The 18,038-nt window shown below is 43.1% G+C and overlaps 1 protein-coding gene across 1 annotated transcript in view; it reads left to right on the top strand.

Moving 5' to 3' along the window:
- The first annotated feature begins 813 nt into the window (after nt 1-813).
- The window catches only part of SARDH (sarcosine dehydrogenase), a 145,519-nt gene continuing 128,294 nt past the window's right edge, over nt 814-18,038 (top strand). Inside the window, 6 exon segments of the mRNA XM_043989221.1 lie at nt 814-866; nt 5,783-6,162; nt 11,282-11,460; nt 12,192-12,371; nt 14,103-14,226; nt 15,312-15,412. Coding sequence (XP_043845156.1) covers nt 5,847-6,162; nt 11,282-11,460; nt 12,192-12,371; nt 14,103-14,226; nt 15,312-15,412 — 900 coding nt within the window. The 5' untranslated portion in view covers nt 814-866; nt 5,783-5,846.

Here is an 18,038-nt window from a genome sequence, read left to right as displayed (position 1 = left end):
GCATGCTCTTATGTTCTACTGAGGAGAATTTTTGCTCTCTAAAGGTCCCCATGCTCTATCCACTCCCCTCCATGGCCAGTTATCTCAATGCAAAGTGCCTTTGGGAAAGTGGGGACATGGGAATTTAGGGACTGGGATTGTGTGCAACTGAGGTAGCCTCAGGGACTAAGGTTGTGTGCAATAGAGGGTGTCCATGAACAAGTGCATATACAAAAATCTTGTTTCCCCATAAATTTACAAGTTTTTGATCACTGAAAAAAGTAGGGTAACACTGTTTCTTTGGAAAATAAACTCCTTATCAGCAGAAGTGCTAAAGCAGAGTCCGGAGCACTATTCATCAAGTATGCTGCCCTGGGTGGAAAATTATCCTAACCTCAGGAGTTTCTTTCCAGCTTGAGACTGAATGCAAGCACACCTTTCAAGTCCTTGAAAAGAAGGGGAGAGGGGTGGCTATTAATTTAACCTCCTCCAAGAGCCAGAGCCACTGGAGGTTTCTGGCCCCTCCTCCCCAGTGTCTTGCTACGCTATCACACTCAGAATGAGATGTTTGAAGTAGTTGATAATGTCCCTCCTCTACTCCAACTTTTGATAATTGCTTCTGGGAGTGAGGCCCTATCCTTCTGGTGCTTCCTATCAGAGTAAGCAAGCTAGGCCTCAGGCCTTCACCCACACTCCAGGAAAGCATGTAGCTGGCCAGTAGGACAGCCTTTTGTTACTCTCAAAGTGAGCCAGCTCCGTGGCAGCAGAACCCAGCCTGGGAGCAGAGCCAGGCCACGGGAGAGAGGCGGTGGTGGCGGCAGCAGCAGCAGCAGCAGCAGCAGCAGCAGAAGCAACAGCAGCAACACAGCCGAGTCAGGAAGCATGGAGTAAGGGGAGCCGGCTCTTTGACAAGTGGTTCTTCTCTGCCTTGGGGTTGGGAACCCTGTCCTCAGGTGGGTGGCCAGCCCTGAGACGCTTTGGGAAACAGCGATTTCCCTTCTCTGAAGCAGGGGGGAACAAAGGGAATGCAGTGGTTGGGTTTGGGAGGCTGAGAACCACATGGAAGACAGAAAGTGCTCAGACTACAGGCCTCTGCTCCCCCTCTCCCCATGTTTGTGGGGACAGAGGCAGCATCTAGGGTCAGCCAAAGGTGAGGGGCACTGCTTGGGGGGTGGGGGTGGGGGTTGGAGATAGAGTGCTAAGTAACATGAGCCCAAACCAGTCCCTAGCCCTGAAGTTCTTAGCAGAGCTGTGTCTAATCCTGCTCTGAGGAAGGAATTTAAATTCGCTATCCCTTCCCAGTTCCCCTCCTCCAGCATTGTCAGGGGGCTAAGATTTGACACCCCAGGAAGGGGAAAAAAACAACCAAACCCTATAGGTGCTGACTCAGCAGGGTCCAGGCTAAAGTAGCCAGGTATGTGTGTGAGAGAGAAAAAGCTGGGTTAATGATGAAACCAGCTGTCTCAAAGGGAGTCCAGGACAAGGGGCATATCCTGACACTACTGCCACCATCCCCAATGCCCACTCCCAAAGCCTGCAGACTGCTTTTAGGGCCAAGGCCCCGTTGTCCTAGGGGAGGTGGTTGACTTGGCTCTGGGACCTGTGACAGACCTTTTGGGGGCTGGGTGTGAAAGCCCAAGGTGGACCTAGGAGTGGAGAGGAAGCATGTGTCCGCTTCCCATACAAGCCACTACAGGCAAAGGTACTGCCAAGCCACCTGTGTGCTAAGAGCCCCCTGTGCCAAATCACATGCTTGAAATGCCACCATTAGAGTAATTCCTTTAAGTGCTGAATGCTTCTCAGCCACTGAGTCTCTCAATAAGATGAAGAGATGCCTGGGAGGCATCAGAGATCTAAGCTGGAGGAGACCTAGCTCAAACCTCCCTCCCCTCCCCATCCCCTTTTTACAGATGAGGAAACAGGCCAGGAGGTCAAGGAATTTCCCTAAGGTCATCCAGGGAATAAGTATCACAGATGGAATAGGAACCTAGGTTTTAAAATACCACTTTATCATGCTGCTTGAGCCAGCTTAGAATTCGTAGCTACCACCTTGGCAAGAATGGGGCTACAGGAAGCTGGGAGCAAGACCCTGTAGTCATGGGGCATGAATAAAGTGGTAGAGACTTGGTGGGGGGGGGGCAAGAATCTTTTCTGCTATCCCTACCACCACAGTACTGAAAACTGAGGTACACTGAGTAGGGAAATGTATCTGGAAGAGAACTAAATTCTTTATTCCAGCCTCCCCTCTCCCTGTACAACTGCATTTTCTCTTAGTAGGACTTAGAGGGTCCAGTTTTGTAATCAGCAAACCAACTGTTTAGAATTCAGTCAGGAATCATAAGATTCAGAGGTGCAAGGGCTCTTAGAGCCAACCTCTCATTTTCCAGGTTAGGAAACAAAAGCATGTGAAGTTTTGGTCAGGATTTGAACACATGTCCTCATCTCTCCAAATTTCATAACCATTTCACTCTTTTAGGCTTTATTCTGTTTTCATTCCAAATGCTTTTTATTAGGTCTAGTAAAGCCTCCCTTTTCTTAGGGAGCCCATAATTTCATGAGGAAGCTGGCCTACTAGTACTGTTGAAAAACAAAGCTACAGTCTCTAATCACACTGTTACAAGGAAATGTGATTAAGTGCCCTGGGAGGGTTACAGAAAGAAAGCACCTTAGGAGTTTACAGTTTACAATGTAGCATTGGGCCAGCCCGTCCATATCCCCCAACCCCTCCCCTTTTTAAAAATCGGAAGTCGAATGCAAGGAGTCAGTGTGGACTATGAAAGCCCTACAGAACAAAGCCTGTGAGAGCCTAACTATAGCTTACAAATACTGCAATTTCCTCATTTGCATTTTTATGAGCCTATAATGAATTTGAATAGGCTTTTCTAGCCCTTCCCCTACCCTACTTTCTTATCTAAGGTACATCCTGGGAGGGTCAGACACCCTAATATACTTTATAAATCCATTAATATCTATCTTTTTCTGAGGAAACACCTTTAATAAAAATGGGAAAAGGAAGGGAAGAGAAGGCAAATAATAACATTTGACTTTCCTTTGGCTAGAAGCATCTTCTGTACCCCAAAATCTTTCCTGGGATGGCGTAAAAAGACCGAGTGGTTCCCTTTTATTCTTCAGAGAGAGCCTTCTCCTTATCCACAGGAAACAAGTGGATACTCTGTGATTTTTTTTTCTCTTAATCTCTTGTTAGTAGGAAGAAGAGGAGAGAGACAGAGAGACAGAGACGGAGAGAGACAGAGAGAAAAAGAGAGAGAGTTTAGCTTTCAGGATAGGAAATGTAATTTCTCCCTCCTCTTCCCTCTCATTCACCATCCCCTGTCTTTTGGACTTCAAAAATGCTGCTTCTGGGTCAGCTAAATGGTACAGGGGATAGAGCACTAGCCCTGGAGTCAGGAAGACCTGAATTCAAATCCTGATACTTGACACTTAGCTGTGTGACTGACACTGGGCAAATCATTAACCCCAATTTCTTCCCCCGCCCCACCCCAGTCATCTTTTTATCCTGGTTCTATACTCCTTTTTTACATGGCTTTGTTGACCAGTAGTCAAATAACCCAGGGTTCAAATCCTGACTACCACTTTCTAACTTACCTGTATGATTTTGGGTAAGTCATAATATATATATATATATATATATATATATATATATATATATATATATGAAGAGTTAGGGTATCCTATAAAAACAAATGTTGAAAACTATCTTTACATGTAACTGGAAAATAATAAAATACTTTTATGATAAAAAAGAGTTAGGGATCGGGGGAATATTACAGATGATCCAGTCCAATCACCTTATTTTATAGAACAGGAAACTTCAAGAAATCAAATACCTAGCCAATGGTCAAAGAGCTAGTCAGAGGCAGGATTTGAACTCAGTTCTTCTGGTCTCTAACACTGCCTCTCAAATTATGTCCCCCTTTTTGGTTTATTTCTTCATTCATAAAACGAGAGGATTAGACTTGTTGAAGAAAAAAATATTAAAACTGTACTCTGCAGTATAAGCACAAGTCTTCCAGAAACATTTTTTATTATTATAACATTCTAAATCCAAGCATATCTAATTTAGAGAGAAAATCCAAGCTGACAGTCTCCCCCCACCAAAAGAAAACAAAAAACCCCACCTGCTCTCCAACTCCTCTGTCCTACAAGACAATTTGAGGTAACTTTTATAGGAATCTTGAACAAGGAAAATGTCACAAAATGATCATTTTTTTGTATGAACTTTCTTCTCCCAAGAGACTACTACTTACTTTTCTTTCAGAAAGTCTGGAGAGCTAGCCTCCTAAAACTACTAGTGGCTCCCTCTGCCCACTCCCTTCGAGTGCTTCCCCCCCCCTCCCCCACAGAAGCCCAGATGTAATTAAAAGGGCCTTCTCCTTCTGATCAATAAGACTGTGGAGAGAAAAAGAGGAGACTATGCTCTTGTTGACTGACTACCCTCAACTGGGCCAATACCCCGGTCACTTCAGTGGGTGGGGAAGATAGCAATCTTAGCCCAAGCAGAGATTCTCTTTGTTCAGAATTGTTTTCCACTCTTCATTCCTACTCTTGGGACCTTAGCCTTTGTTCTTGACATTCTACAAACACTTCTAAAGGGAAAAGTCTGGAAAGAGTTTTAGACTAGAGACATTTTTAATATTTGTAGTTGAACCCAAAAGGAGGTTTTTAATACGCTTCCAAGACTACAGCTATTGTCTTCCAGCTCTGGATCCTATGAACCCTGTGTGTTTGGATCAGGGATATGCTAGAGCCAGCTCTGCCAACTGCTAAATTTCAAGTCTGAGCATTTCCACCTTGGAAATCAGCAAAAACTATAAATCAGGGCTCGATTCATTGCTTTATGGACTGTCACGATTTAAGAAACTGATGGTGGTTGTTGTCGAGTTGTTTCAATCACCTCCAGCTCTTCATGACCCCACTTGGGATTTTCTTGGCAAAGATACTAGAATGGTTTGCCATTTGTTCTCCAGCTTATTTTTACAGATAAGGAAATTGAGGGAAACAGAGTTAAGGGACTTGTCCAGGTTCACATAGTTAGTAATTGTCTGAGGCCAGATATAAACTCACAAAAATGAGTCTTACTGATGCCAGGCCCTACCGTCTGTGCTACTTAGCGGACAACAAAATCATGGAGAAAATGTTAATAATGCACACATTAAGCTCAAAAATGTGTCATGTTTGTTTTCCTTTATGAAGAGACAGTTGTTAAATATTTACCAGCACTGTTGGTTTGGATAGTCAGGGAAGGCTCCAAGGGGCAGGGTGGAACTTAGGTAGCACTGAGACGGGTGACTAGGAGGAACAAAGGCATCCCAGGCACATCTTGTAATCTCATGTTTGTATGTAATTGTTTGCATGTTGTCTCCCCCATTAGACTCTGGGTTCCTGGTCCCCCCGCCCCCATTTTCTTGATATTCCTGGTATTTAGCATGGTGTCTGATATATGGTAAGCACTTAATAAATGCTTGTTGATGACTTAAATTATAGAAAAAATTTTAAAAGTCATTAAGATTTAGGGTAGCTAGATGGCGCAGTGGATAGAGCACTAGCCCTGGATTCAGGAGTACCTGAGTTCAAATCCGGCCTCAGACACTTAACACTTACTAGCTGTGTGACCCTGGGCAAGTCACTTAACCCCTTGTCCCGAAAAAAAAAAAAACCTCATTAAGATTTGATCTCATTTTCCTTAGTCTAAGGGGCTCAGAATTGAAGTGTGAGTATTTAATCTGACCTTGGCCCTGCCTACAAAGTGAGTCTGAGTCTCTCTGTCTTCTTCCATTCCCAGCATCTGCCAGGCTTGAAGAAGATTCCTGCTTTCAAAGAACTAGCTCTTAGGTTTTCAGTTTTCCATGGCTTCTCTGAGGCGAGCACTGACAGCAGCAGCTTTCCACCCTCTCCCATGGAGAGCCCAGCTCCGGACCCTGAGTACTCCCAAAGGCCCGACGACAGAAAAGAGTGTGCCATACCAGCGGACCCTGAAGGAGGACAAGGACTCTGTGGGTCCAGGGCCTACCCGGCCCCTGCCCAAGTCAGCTGATGTGGTGGTTGTAGGTGGAGGCAGCCTGGGTTGTCAGACCTTGTACCATCTGGCCAAGCTGGGCCTGACCAACATCGTGCTGTTGGAGAGAGATAAGCTCACTTCAGGAACCACCTGGCACACTGCAGGTGAGTATAATTGGGGGCTTAGTGAAGCCATTGAGGGTAGGGGCAGTGGGAGTGGCAGCCAACTGAGCACAGGGAGAGTTCTGTCCCTGAGGGCAATGGGGTACCTCAATGCTGGTTAGAATAGGTCTGAAGTCGTGTGGCCTGGCCTACATTGTATTCCATCTTGGATACCACATTATTAGGAACAGCGTTTACAAGCTAGAGAGTTAACAGGTTAATGTAAGGCCTGGATTCATGCTGGGCAAGGATCAGTAGCAGGATCTGGGAGTCTTTAGATTGAAGAAGACTTGAGGGCTATGGATGGGTGTTGGGATTTTGTTTTTGAATATCTGCTTAACTTCATTGGACAAAATACCACATATATGAAATTGGAAGGGACCCTTGAAGTCCTTCACACTTTCCAGATTTTCTTATATACCTTATCCTTTTCATGTGTTGTCAATTTCAGTTGTGTATAACTCTTCATAACCCTATTTGGGGTTTTCTTGGCAGAGATTCTGGAGTGGTCTGCTATTTTTTTTTCTCCAGCTCATTTTACAGATGAGGAAACTGAGGCAAACAAGGTGAAGTGACTTGCCTAGAGTCACATACCTAATAAGTGTTTGAGGCCATATTTGAACTCAGGAAGATGAGTCTTCCTGACTCCAGGCCTGGCATGGCTACTTACTGTGTCACCTACCTGCCCAGCATTTTCATAAGTGGGATACTTACCTAGTCTCTGCTTGGGTAAGTTACAACTTTTTTGAACCTCAGTTTCTCTTCTGGTAAGAAGGGAATGTCTTCCCTTCTGTAATTTACAGCTAGTAAGTGTCAAGTGTATGAGGCTGGATTTGAACTCAGGTCCTCCTGAATCCAGGACCAGTGCTCTATCCACTGCGCCACCTAGCTGCCCCCCCCCCCCGTAATTTACTCTAACGACACATGGGTTGTGTTGTTAGAGTAAGTTACAGGGGGCAGCTGGGTGACACTTACTAGCTGTATGACCCTGGGCAAGTCACTTAAGCCCAGTTGCCTCACCCCCCCGCCCCAGTAGAGTAAATTACAGAAGGGAAGACATTCCCTTTTTACCAGAAGAGAAACTGAGGTTCAAAAAAAGTTGTGACTTACCCAAGCAGAGACTAGGTAAGTATCCCACTTCTTCCTGCCCTCCTCCCCTCCCCTCCCCTTTTCCCCACATGTCCTTTCAGGGATACTATAGAAAGGAGTGGGAAGTTGGACTAGATAGGTCACATTTGAGAGCCTTTTCAATCTATGTAAGCCTTAATCAGCCACCATTTACTGATGAATTTGTGCCAAGTCTGTTTTGTCTGAATCTTGCTTTAACGTCTTTCTCATCTGTCCCTTTTATATTTATATAATGTTACATTACATTATGTTATATTATTTACATTATATTATTTTATTTTTCCTTACTGTTTCTCTTGGCAATCTCATCAGCTCTCAAGGATCCAATTTTCATTTCTATGCTGATGATTTTCAGATCTACTTTTCCAGCCCTGACTTCTTTCCTGACCTCTAATCTCCCTTCTCCAGCTGCCTATTGGATGTCTCAAACTGAATGTCCCCTTGACAAGTAAAACTTAACATGTGCAAAACTGAACTCATTATGCTTTCCTCCTGAACCTTCCCTTTTCCATACTTCCCTGTTGTCATCAAGGGCACCACCATCTTCCCAGTCACCTAGGCTCAAAACTTAGGTGTCAGCTTCAATTCCTCATCCCCTCACTCCTTCCTCCCCCATCCAAGTTGCCAAATCTCCTCAATTCTACTTTGGAAATATCTCTCCTATGCATCCTCTTCTCTCCATTGATGTAGCCTCCTTCCTGGTATAAGCTCTCCTCACTTCATGCCTAGACAACTAGAATAACCTTCAGGTTGATTTCCCTGCCTCAGTCTCTCTATCCATTACACTTCAACTTCTATTCACCTGCCAGTGATTTTCCTTAAAGTGCATGTCTGAGCATGTCATACTCCCTCTCCTCAACTCAATAAAGTCCAGTGGCTCCCTATTACCTCCAGGATCAAATACAAAATCCTCTGGTCTTTAAAGCCTTTCACAACATGGTCCTTTTCTACATTTCCAGACATGGCACAGTGGACAGAACACCAATCCAGGAGTTAGGAAGGCCTCAGTTCAAATCTGATCTCAGACTAGCTTTGTGAATCTGGGCAAGTCACTTAATCTCTGCCTCAATTTCCTCATCTGGAAAATAGGGATAATAATAGTACTTACCTCTCAGAGTTGTGTGGATGAGATAAAAAAACTACTACTACTACTACTACTACAACAATACTACTACATCTTAAACCCCCCCCCCCATACTCTGTGACCCAGTGATACTGGCCTTAATATTCCTTGCACACAGCACATCTTGCCAGTATTTTTACCAGCTGTCTCCATACTTTTAACTCTCTCTTTTCATCTCTGCCCACTGGTTTCCCTGACTTCCTTCAAACCTTCATTAAAAATCCCACTTCCCCCCAAAAGCCTTTGCTAATCCCTCTTAATTAGTGCCTTCTCTATGTTGACTATTTCCAATTTATCCTGTATGTGTCTTGTTTGTACACAAGTGTTTGAACATTGTTTTGCCCAATAATTGAAGGCAGCTCTATCTTTTGCCTTTCTTTGCCCCAGGGCTTAGTACAGTCCTGACACATAGTAAGCACTTAATCGATGCTTGTTGACTGACTGGGTCCCTATACACGTCTTCTCATGTTTCTCTGAAATCCTCATATTCATCATCTCTCATGGCATTCCAATATTCCAATAAATGTATGTGGCATATTTTGTTCAGCCATTCCCCAACTAGTGGTTACATACTTATATTTCTACTTTTTTGTGATCACAAAAGTACTGCTATGACTATTTTGGTATACATTGAACCTTTCTGTCTTTAACCTCCTTGGGTCATGTGCCTAGTAATGGGATTTCTGAGTCAAAAAATAAGGAAATTCTAATTGCATTTTCCCACATAATTCTAAATTATTTCCTAGAATGGTTGTTTCAATCCATAGTCCTACCAACAGTATATTAGTCTATCTATCTTTCATATCACATCCCTTCCAACATTCACTACCACCATCTTTTGTCATCTGTGATAATTTTTGCAGTATGAGATGAAACCTCAGGGTTCATTTAATTTACATTTCTCTTATGGTAGCTTGTAGTAGTCATTTATTTAGTTGTTAATAGTTTGTAATACTGTTGAGGGCTTTGTTCATATCCTTTAACTACTTGTCTATTGAGGAATAACTTTTAGCATTATATATTTGTGCCCTCCCTCTGTTAATTATTTCCTATTTATCTTGTCTATAGCTTATTTGTGGGAACAAATATTTGCTTATTTTCTCCCCCATTCCATTATGAACTCCTTGAGGGCAGGGACTGTCTTTTGCCTACTTTTGTATACTTAGCACTTAGCACTTCCTGACACATGGTATATACATGCACACACACATATATAGTGTATATATATGTATATATGTGTGTATGTGTGTGTGCATATGCACACACATATACATATAACTATATACATATGTATACATATATAATATACACATATATTGAAGTTCGCTAAAATGAAGGCAGGAAAGGGGGAGGAGTTAAGATTTTGGTTTGGTTTTTTTTTTTTTTAGTAGGGAGTTAAGATTTTGTACCAGACACTAGACTTGTTGAAGAAGAAAGCAGTGTCCTTGGGTGTTGGAAGATAGTAACTCCAGGCCTTGAACTAGGCATTAGTTGCAGAAGGAGATTTACATTGGTAAAGATTATTGCCCAGATGTCCTGCATTGATGAAATCACAAATCTGGTTGAAAAGGAAAGAAAGAAAAAGAAAAAAAATTCAGAACATTTGCATCTTTGGAGAGATTCTCCTGTTCTGTATCTAAGATATCTACTCTGCTGTCATTAATTCTGCTTTGACTGCTCACAGTTTTGCCCTAATTTCCACCTCAGTGCTTTCTTTTAAAAGTTTTATTTCTCTTTTGAACCATTGTGGAGTTTCTTGCTCTTGTTCCATGATCTCTGAGGAGAACTCAGAATTCTTTTTCTTTGAAATTTGGGGGCCAATTTTCTTTCATATTTTATTACTTATTTAATGAATTATGGACTTTAGAAAATGTATACTCTTCCCCTTCAGTCTTTTAAAATATCTGAGTTAGTATATTTAGTTAGGAGTTAGGATTATACTAAGTCTTTCTGTCTTAAACTTGTTTTTCAGCCTCTCTCTGGAAGGCTGCTTCTTTGGACTCTTTCTTCTGTTGCTCATAACCCCATGGCTTCAGAGGCTGCTGTAGGCAGGACGATGTGGGGGATGTGGCCTGTCAATATGCCACAAAACTTTATCCTTTACTGGTTGAACTTATGTTTGGGGGTTCACAAGGACCTGTGTCTTCCACCTATTTGGCCTTTCCTTGCCAACTGTTTCATTTTAAAGATGAGGAAACTAAGTTTCTTAAACTGTGGATCAAGACCATATATGGGGTTATGTAATTGAATGTGGAGGCATGAAAAATTTGGCAACAACAAAAGGTTATGTATACCTATTTTACATACCTATATATCCAGAGTTGTGTAAAAACTTCTTGGGTGAAAAAAGGTCATGAGTGAGAAAAGTTTAAGAAGCCCTGGTCTAAGGTCACACATTTGACACACAAGTGATTCTTGATTTCTTGATTGAGACTAGTCACTCTTCCCTTTCCCCAAGAAAGCAAGTAGCACCAAAGCCTTTCTTTGGAGAGCTCAAAGCACTTTGTAGCTACTCTCAGAGAGAACTTTTTTTATTTCAGCAAGCATTTAAATTGTGTCTACTATGCAGGCATTGTATGAGGTCTTCCATTTTACAGATGGGGATGACTAAGGCTGAGAGAGGTGAAAGGGAGAAAACTCAGGTGTCTGTTGCTTCCTTAAGGTATTTACACCCTGTCCCTAAAATTCTAGCGTTAGAGAAGAAAACAGGTTAGCATAATTGGAGCTTCAAGGAAGATCTTGGGCAAGAATGAGTGGAAAATGTGATCCGTAGATGCATCATAGGCTATATCTACCCCCACCCCCAATTTAAATTGTGGCTTAAAAGGACCTGAATCTCAGCCTGTACTTATTGTACCTCTTTCTATCCAGGTCTGCTGTGGCAGCTTAGACCCAGTGATGTGGAGGTGGAGCTTCTGGCCCACACGCGCCAGGTGGTGAGCCATGACCTGGAGGAGGAGACAGGACTGAACACTGGCTGGATCCAGAATGGGGGCCTCTTCATTGCCTCCAATCGCCAGAGATTGGATGAGTACAAACGACTTATGTCGGTAGGCCTGGTTTGGGTTAGGGCTGAGCTTGGGATGCAGGTGTCTTTCATACTTACCAATTGTGTTCTCTCTCCTTCTCCTCCCCTCTTCCTCTCTCTCTTTCTCCCACTCTCCTTCCCTTTTCCCTCTCTCCATTGTCTGTCTCTCCCCTTCTCTGTCTCTGTCTCTCTGTCTTTCTCTTTATCTCTCGTTCTCTCTCTTTTTATATCTCCTTTCTCTCTTCCCATTCTTCCTCCCCTTCCTCTCTTCTCCTGTCCTCTCTGTTCCCTCTCCCTCTCCCCTCCCTCTCCTTTTCATCTTCTCCTCCCTCCTTCTCCCTTCCCTTCTTCCCCCTCCTCTTCTCTCTTTCTCTTTCAACAGAGAGAGAGAGAGAGAGAGAGAGAGAGAGAGAGAGAGAGAATTAAAGAACCCTATAAGACCAAAAGTATTAGGTAGACACTATAAGGCATTCAGAGAAAGAAGACACTGCTGTGGGTGGGAGCAATTGGGGAATGGAATTTAGGCCAGTCCTTGAAGGAAAGATAGTGTTTGGAGGTATATGGGGAAGGTTCATTCCATGCTTCAAAACAAGCTTGAACAAACGGAGAATCTGGGGAGTGATTCTGGCCCGTTCTTGGGTGGTGAGAAGACCAGTGTCTAGATTAGAGTTCATCATACGGACTAATAAGAGGGGCCAGAGGGCTGATTTGTGGGGACTCAGAAGAACCCTCCTCTCTCTCTCTTACCCCTAGCTTGGCAAAGCCTATGGGATAGAGTCCCACGTCTTGACACCAGCAGAGACCAAGGCACTATACCCACTGATGAATGTGGAGGACCTCTACGGCACCCTCTATGTCCCCCAGGATGGCACTATGGACCCTGCAGGCACTTGTACCACTCTAACCAGAGCAGCCACTGCCCGAGGAGCCCAGGTATGGAAAGCACTTGGGACACTGGATGCTCCCTATCCTCAGGACCTTAGGAACTCCTCCCCACCCAGAAAAGAACACTAGATTCTGAGGCAGGAGGACTAGGTTGCACTTCTGCTTCACTTTATGATATTGGGCAAGTCATTTAATGCCTCCCCAAGAAAATGGGTAATTGTGCTTTCCTTCTGGGACAACCAGAGGGATTGGCAGCATTGGCCAAGAGGATCTTGTTGACTTCAGAGGCAGCTAGGTGGCATCATTGGCTTTGGAATCAGGAGCCAGAGTGCTTTGGATTTAAAGGCATAGTCAAGCAACTCCATTTCTATCCCAATGGACTTTATCATTGCCTGGTTTTCCAGAACTCTATTTCAAGAAATTATAAATGAAAACTACATGAGACAAAAGAGTTAATTGTCCCAGTTTGGGGAAAAAACAATGACAGAATAAATAAGTAGGGAAGAAAAACGTCTAGGCCCCAAGATACTTGTAAAATGTAAGTGATCAAAATTTATATTCCTTTAAATAGAGCACCCACATGTAAGAGTATGACTTCCTTCATGGACCCAAATCACTCTGACTCTCACTGATTGGTCAATAATAGGGCCCAGGTGAGGCCTCACTTGCTCATTGTTTTGGTTTTGATGGCTCAGAGTGAGTGCAAATAGCATTTGTTGCTTTTCTGACCAGAAACCCTGAGGGTCTTCCCCCAATGACTTATTGTTTTGTGAAGACAAAGTAGGCCATCTTTTACCTAATTTCTTACCTACCTTTAACTCCTGAATGGGTGTTGCCTCAGACAAACTGAGACCTGGGAAATACCTTAACTTAAACAGGCGAAGGTCATCCTGGGCCATTGCCAGTGGTCCTGACCTTTGTCTTACCACTGGCCTCTGATGATTCTTTTTAAAAAAAATTTTCTTTTTGGTGAGGCAATTGGGGTTAAGCGACTTCCCTAGGGTCACACAGCTAGTAAATGTCAAGTGTCTGAGGCCGGATTTGAACTCAGGTCCTCCTGACTTCAGGGCTGGTGCTCTATCCACTGCATCACCTAGCTGCCCCGCCTCTGATGATTCTTGAGGAAAGAATGGGGATGATGACTTTGCACAGCTCTGCCTCACTTAAATCCAATTCACTTGCAAGTCAAGACATCAGCCTTGTGATGTCATTGGTCTTCTTTGAGAATGAAGGACCAATGAGAAGTCAGGAAGACCTGAGTTCAGATCTTGCCTCAGATACTTACAAATGATGTGGCCCATGGCAAGTTACTTATCTTCTCTAAGCCTCCGTGTTTTATAAACCTTAAAGTGCTATTTTATAAATGCTAATTATTTTGGTTATTATTATTAATTATTGTTATTTAAAGGCAAGGAGCTGATTTTGGGGTCTGGCATTCTTCTGCCCATCTCACCATGGAGCTAGATCTGTCCTGACCCCTCCCCCCATAATCTTTCTTTAAGGAAACTGTAAATGAACATCTAGATATTTATATTATAGATAAATCAAAATGTGCATTTTTCTCTTTATGAAATGAAAGGTTCACCTTTAGATATTTCCCTGAATGCACATATAAAAGGATTTAATCCACAAAAATCTGCCATTTACCCAAAACAGGTAAGGGCCACAGAGATTATGTAAAATATGATATATTTGCAATCTGTCATTTAGCCTAAGTGTCCTGAATCTAGGGATAGAAACTTGTCCTGTTTCAGTCATCTGTATTTTCTGAACACTTAGGTCATTGAGAACTGTCCCGTGACTGGCATTCAGGTTCGAATGGATGACTTCGGTGTACGGCGGGTGGCAGCAGTAGATACTGACTATGGCTCCATCCAGACTCCATGTGTGGTCAACTGTGCAGGTGGGAAGGCCCAGACATCCACAAGGCTCTGTACTGGCCTTTGGTGGGGGTCTCTCCTTAGAGTAGGGTAAGGAAGCTGCAAGAAAAGAGAAGCCTCCCCTTACTGCATAATGCTTGGCTTTGGGGTATATACTCCCATGGGTTTAGGGAGCCCCCAGGTCTTTTCTTTAAACCTTTTTACCTACATATCTCAATCTGGTATAAATGAAAGAGTAATTGCTTTGAAGCCAGGAGCCCATCTGGGGTTTATTACCTGTGAGACCTTGGGCAAGTCATTTGAACTTCATTTTGGAAAAAAAAATATTGATGCTTTAAAAAAACCACACCACCCTTATAGCAAGGAAATATAGTTAAGCAAAGCAAAATAATGCATCACAACTGATAGCATAGTTTTCATTCAGCTCCCATAGACTACACTTTTGTATGGAGAAGAGGGAGGCACACTTCATCCATTAGACCTCTGCTGTCAAGATTGGTCAGTGATCTGAGTTCTTTGGTCTTTTAGGATTATTTTCTATCACATCATTGGGGCCATTGTGTATGTTGTTTCTTGGTTCTGTTTACTTCCCCTTGTATCAATTCATACAAATCTTTTGAGTTAATCTAAAAGTTATTCGAACTACTCTTTTGAGTTGAGCCTCAATTTCCTCATCTGTAAAATGAGGAATTGTATTATCATAGATTTTAAGATGGAAGGGGCCTTCAGGGACCCCTTATTCAATAGTGGAGGAAACTGAAACAAGACTTGCCTAAAATCATACAGACAGTAAATGGATAAGTAAGGCTCCAAGTTGGGCACTCTTTTCTTTTCTTTTTTTTTTTTTTTTAGTGAGGCAATTGGGGTCAAGTGACCTGCCCAGGGTCACACAGCTAGTAAGTGTTGAGTGTCTGAGGCCAGACCCGAACCCAGGTCCTCCTGAATCCAGGGCTGGAGCTCTATCCACTGCGCCACCTAGCTGCCCCTGGGCACTCTTTTCATTGCTCTTGGATTAGATATCTACTGATCCTTCCAGATTTAATTCTTCAGCTCTTTGCCTGAAGCCAGGTTGTCAGTGGTCTCTAATGGATCTGAATTCTATTCCCAGGTGTGTGGGCGAGCACCTTGGGAAAGATGGCTGGAGTGAAGGTGCCACTTGTGGCCATGCATCATGCCTATGTGGTCACTGAGCGCATTGAAGGAATCCAGGTGAGTGGGGAAGCACCTACCTTAAAATAATGGATAGAGCTAGTGGATTTAGTCATGAATATGCATATTCAAATTCTTCCTCAGAGGCCTACTGGCGGTGTGACTGATGAAAGTAATTTAACCTCTCTCCACCTGAGTTTCTTCATCTGGAAAATGGGGATAATAATAGCACCTACTTCCCAGGGTCGTGAGGATCAAATCAGATGCTATATGCAAAGTGCTTTGCAAATCTCAAAGCACCATAAAAATGTAAGCTAGAGGCACAGACAATAACAAAAAGCAGATAATCTGAAATGTCTTTTTCTATTTACCTTTGGAAAATGCATCATCTCTTTCTTGGAAATGAGCAAAGGATAACTTTATTCTTGGAGGAAATCCTGATCCATGGCTTATTGTGGAGCTAATGAAAGCTGGACTAATATGTGGGAAGCCAACCTGGGATTCAGGAGCTGCTTCCCCACTCTCTAATTGTCTACAAGAGAGATAAACCAGAGAATGAATTTAAGCTGGCCAATATTGATTAAGTCCCTACTATGTGAAAGGCACTGTGATCATTTTTGGGAACAGAAAGAGAATAATGAAACTATTCCTGTCTGCAAAGGGTTTACCTTCTCCCGGTGGGTAGGAGAATACGATACAAGGCTAAGGGAGTGAATAATACAAGGGAGAAGGGGCAGCTAGGTGGTACAGTGGATAGAGCACTGGCCCTGGATTCAGAAGGACCTGAGTTCAAATCTGACCTCAGACACTTAACACTTACTAGCTGTGTGACCCTGGGCAAGTCACTTAACCCCGATTGCCTCAGCAAGAAAGAAAAAAAAAGGGAGAAGTTATGACATTCAAAGAATATTTTGGGGAGGGAGGTGAGCACTCACAGCCAGGGGGACAAGGACAGTTTTATTTTCCTTCATTCACACTGGGAATGAATAATTGAAAAGTAAGCCCAGACTAGTAGTGGCAAAGAGGCTAGGTTTCTGAAATCATTTTAGGGACACCACCATATCAAACATTCTAGTGAACACGGAAACAGAAAATTCAGAACATCAAAATTGAAAGAGATTTCAACAAGACAGCCAGGTTCTGTACAGATAAGATTGGTAGGGATGGAGAAGACTAGACCCTGGAGTATTAAGGGGACCCCATCACCCTATAATGCTTCTGATTTCTGCTTCCGGATCTAACCAGGTTAGGTGGTTACCTGGGTTTTCCAAACACCCAGCAATTTGTTCTGAATTCAACTTCAGGTAGCATGCTGTGGAACATGGTCTTTTCTCTCGATCAGCCACCAGAGGTCTCTCTTGGGCCATACTTGACCCAGCATTGGCCAGAAACACTTCAGGAAACGAGGATGCAACAGGGCAGAACTTTAAGACATATCCCAAAGAGGAGACAGACAGCTAGGACTGATGGAAAGACATTAAAAGGAGGGCAGTTATCAACTCAATATAAGGACAGTTTTTCTTGTATATTCTTATGTTTTCCATGCACAATTTTTCTTCCTTAAGCCCCACAGAGTTGGCTTTAGGAAGTGCATGGCTATATTTTTATTGTTTGACATTTAGAATTGGTACCATTTAGGCCTCAGCACTGCTCTTTCGGATTGTCTTGTTAAACTGTGGTGACTCTAGTGATGGGGTGATCATTTGTTTGGGATGCTGTTGAGAGTACTTACGGTACAGGTACAGGTCAGATGAGGTCATCTCTGAAGTCCCTTCCAACTCTGAGGATCTGTGATTTTTTTTTTGTCATGGGGTTCTGGGGTGGAGCAAAGGGACCACTGGAATTCCAAATGTAGAAAGCGGACTTCCAGCTTCTCACTCCCACCACCACATTCTTGGATTTGCCTCTGAGTCTGAGGCAAGACTTCCTTGACCTGTGAATAAGTATTATTGTAGGACCTGCTTAATCTTCCCTTGGCCAAAGGGAGTAGAAAGATAGATTGTGTAGAAGATATTAAGCCAGTAATCAAGGCTAGGCCAGTTCTCATATCCAAGGAGGTACAAGGCTAAGACGACCAGACATTCTAATTTGAGTGAGAAAGTCCTGCTGTTCTCTGAATTAATCAGACTACACATGGAGTGCTGTGTCCAGTTCCGGGTGCCACATTTTAGGAAGGACATTTACAAATTGGTGAGGATACTATAGACCAGGTGATGTGAAAAAAGAAGGAAGGAAGGAAGAAAGAAAGAAGAAAGGAAGGAAGGAAGGGAGGGAGGGACACAAGCATTATTAAGTGCCTAATATGTATCAGGCAAAATTCAGTTGAAGGAACTAGGGGCATTTAGCCTGAAGAATAGGAGAATTAAGCGGGTGGAGGAGGGTGTTAACAAGTACTTGGATTGCTGTCATGGAAGAGAAATCAGATTTGTTTCTATTAGGCCAAGGAGGGTAGTACTAGGATAATTAGAGATGGAGGGACCTATTTATCCTACATGGTTTGTTGTACATATTTGTTTCCTTGTTGTTTCTGTCATCAGCAGGTAAGCTCCTTTTGGGCAGGCACTATCTTTTGTCTCTTTGTATCCCCACTGCTCAACACAACAGGAGACACTTAATAAATGTTTCTTTTGTTTGTTTTTGTGGGGCAATGAGGGTTCAGTGACTTGCCCAGGGTCACAGAGCTAAT

This window comes from Dromiciops gliroides, chromosome 2 (genome assembly GCF_019393635.1).
Source record: "Dromiciops gliroides isolate mDroGli1 chromosome 2, mDroGli1.pri, whole genome shotgun sequence".
NCBI lineage: Eukaryota > Metazoa > Chordata > Mammalia > Microbiotheria > Microbiotheriidae > Dromiciops > Dromiciops gliroides.
Note: the sequence above shows the minus strand (reverse complement) of the source record. Positions and strands in the feature narration are given on the sequence as shown.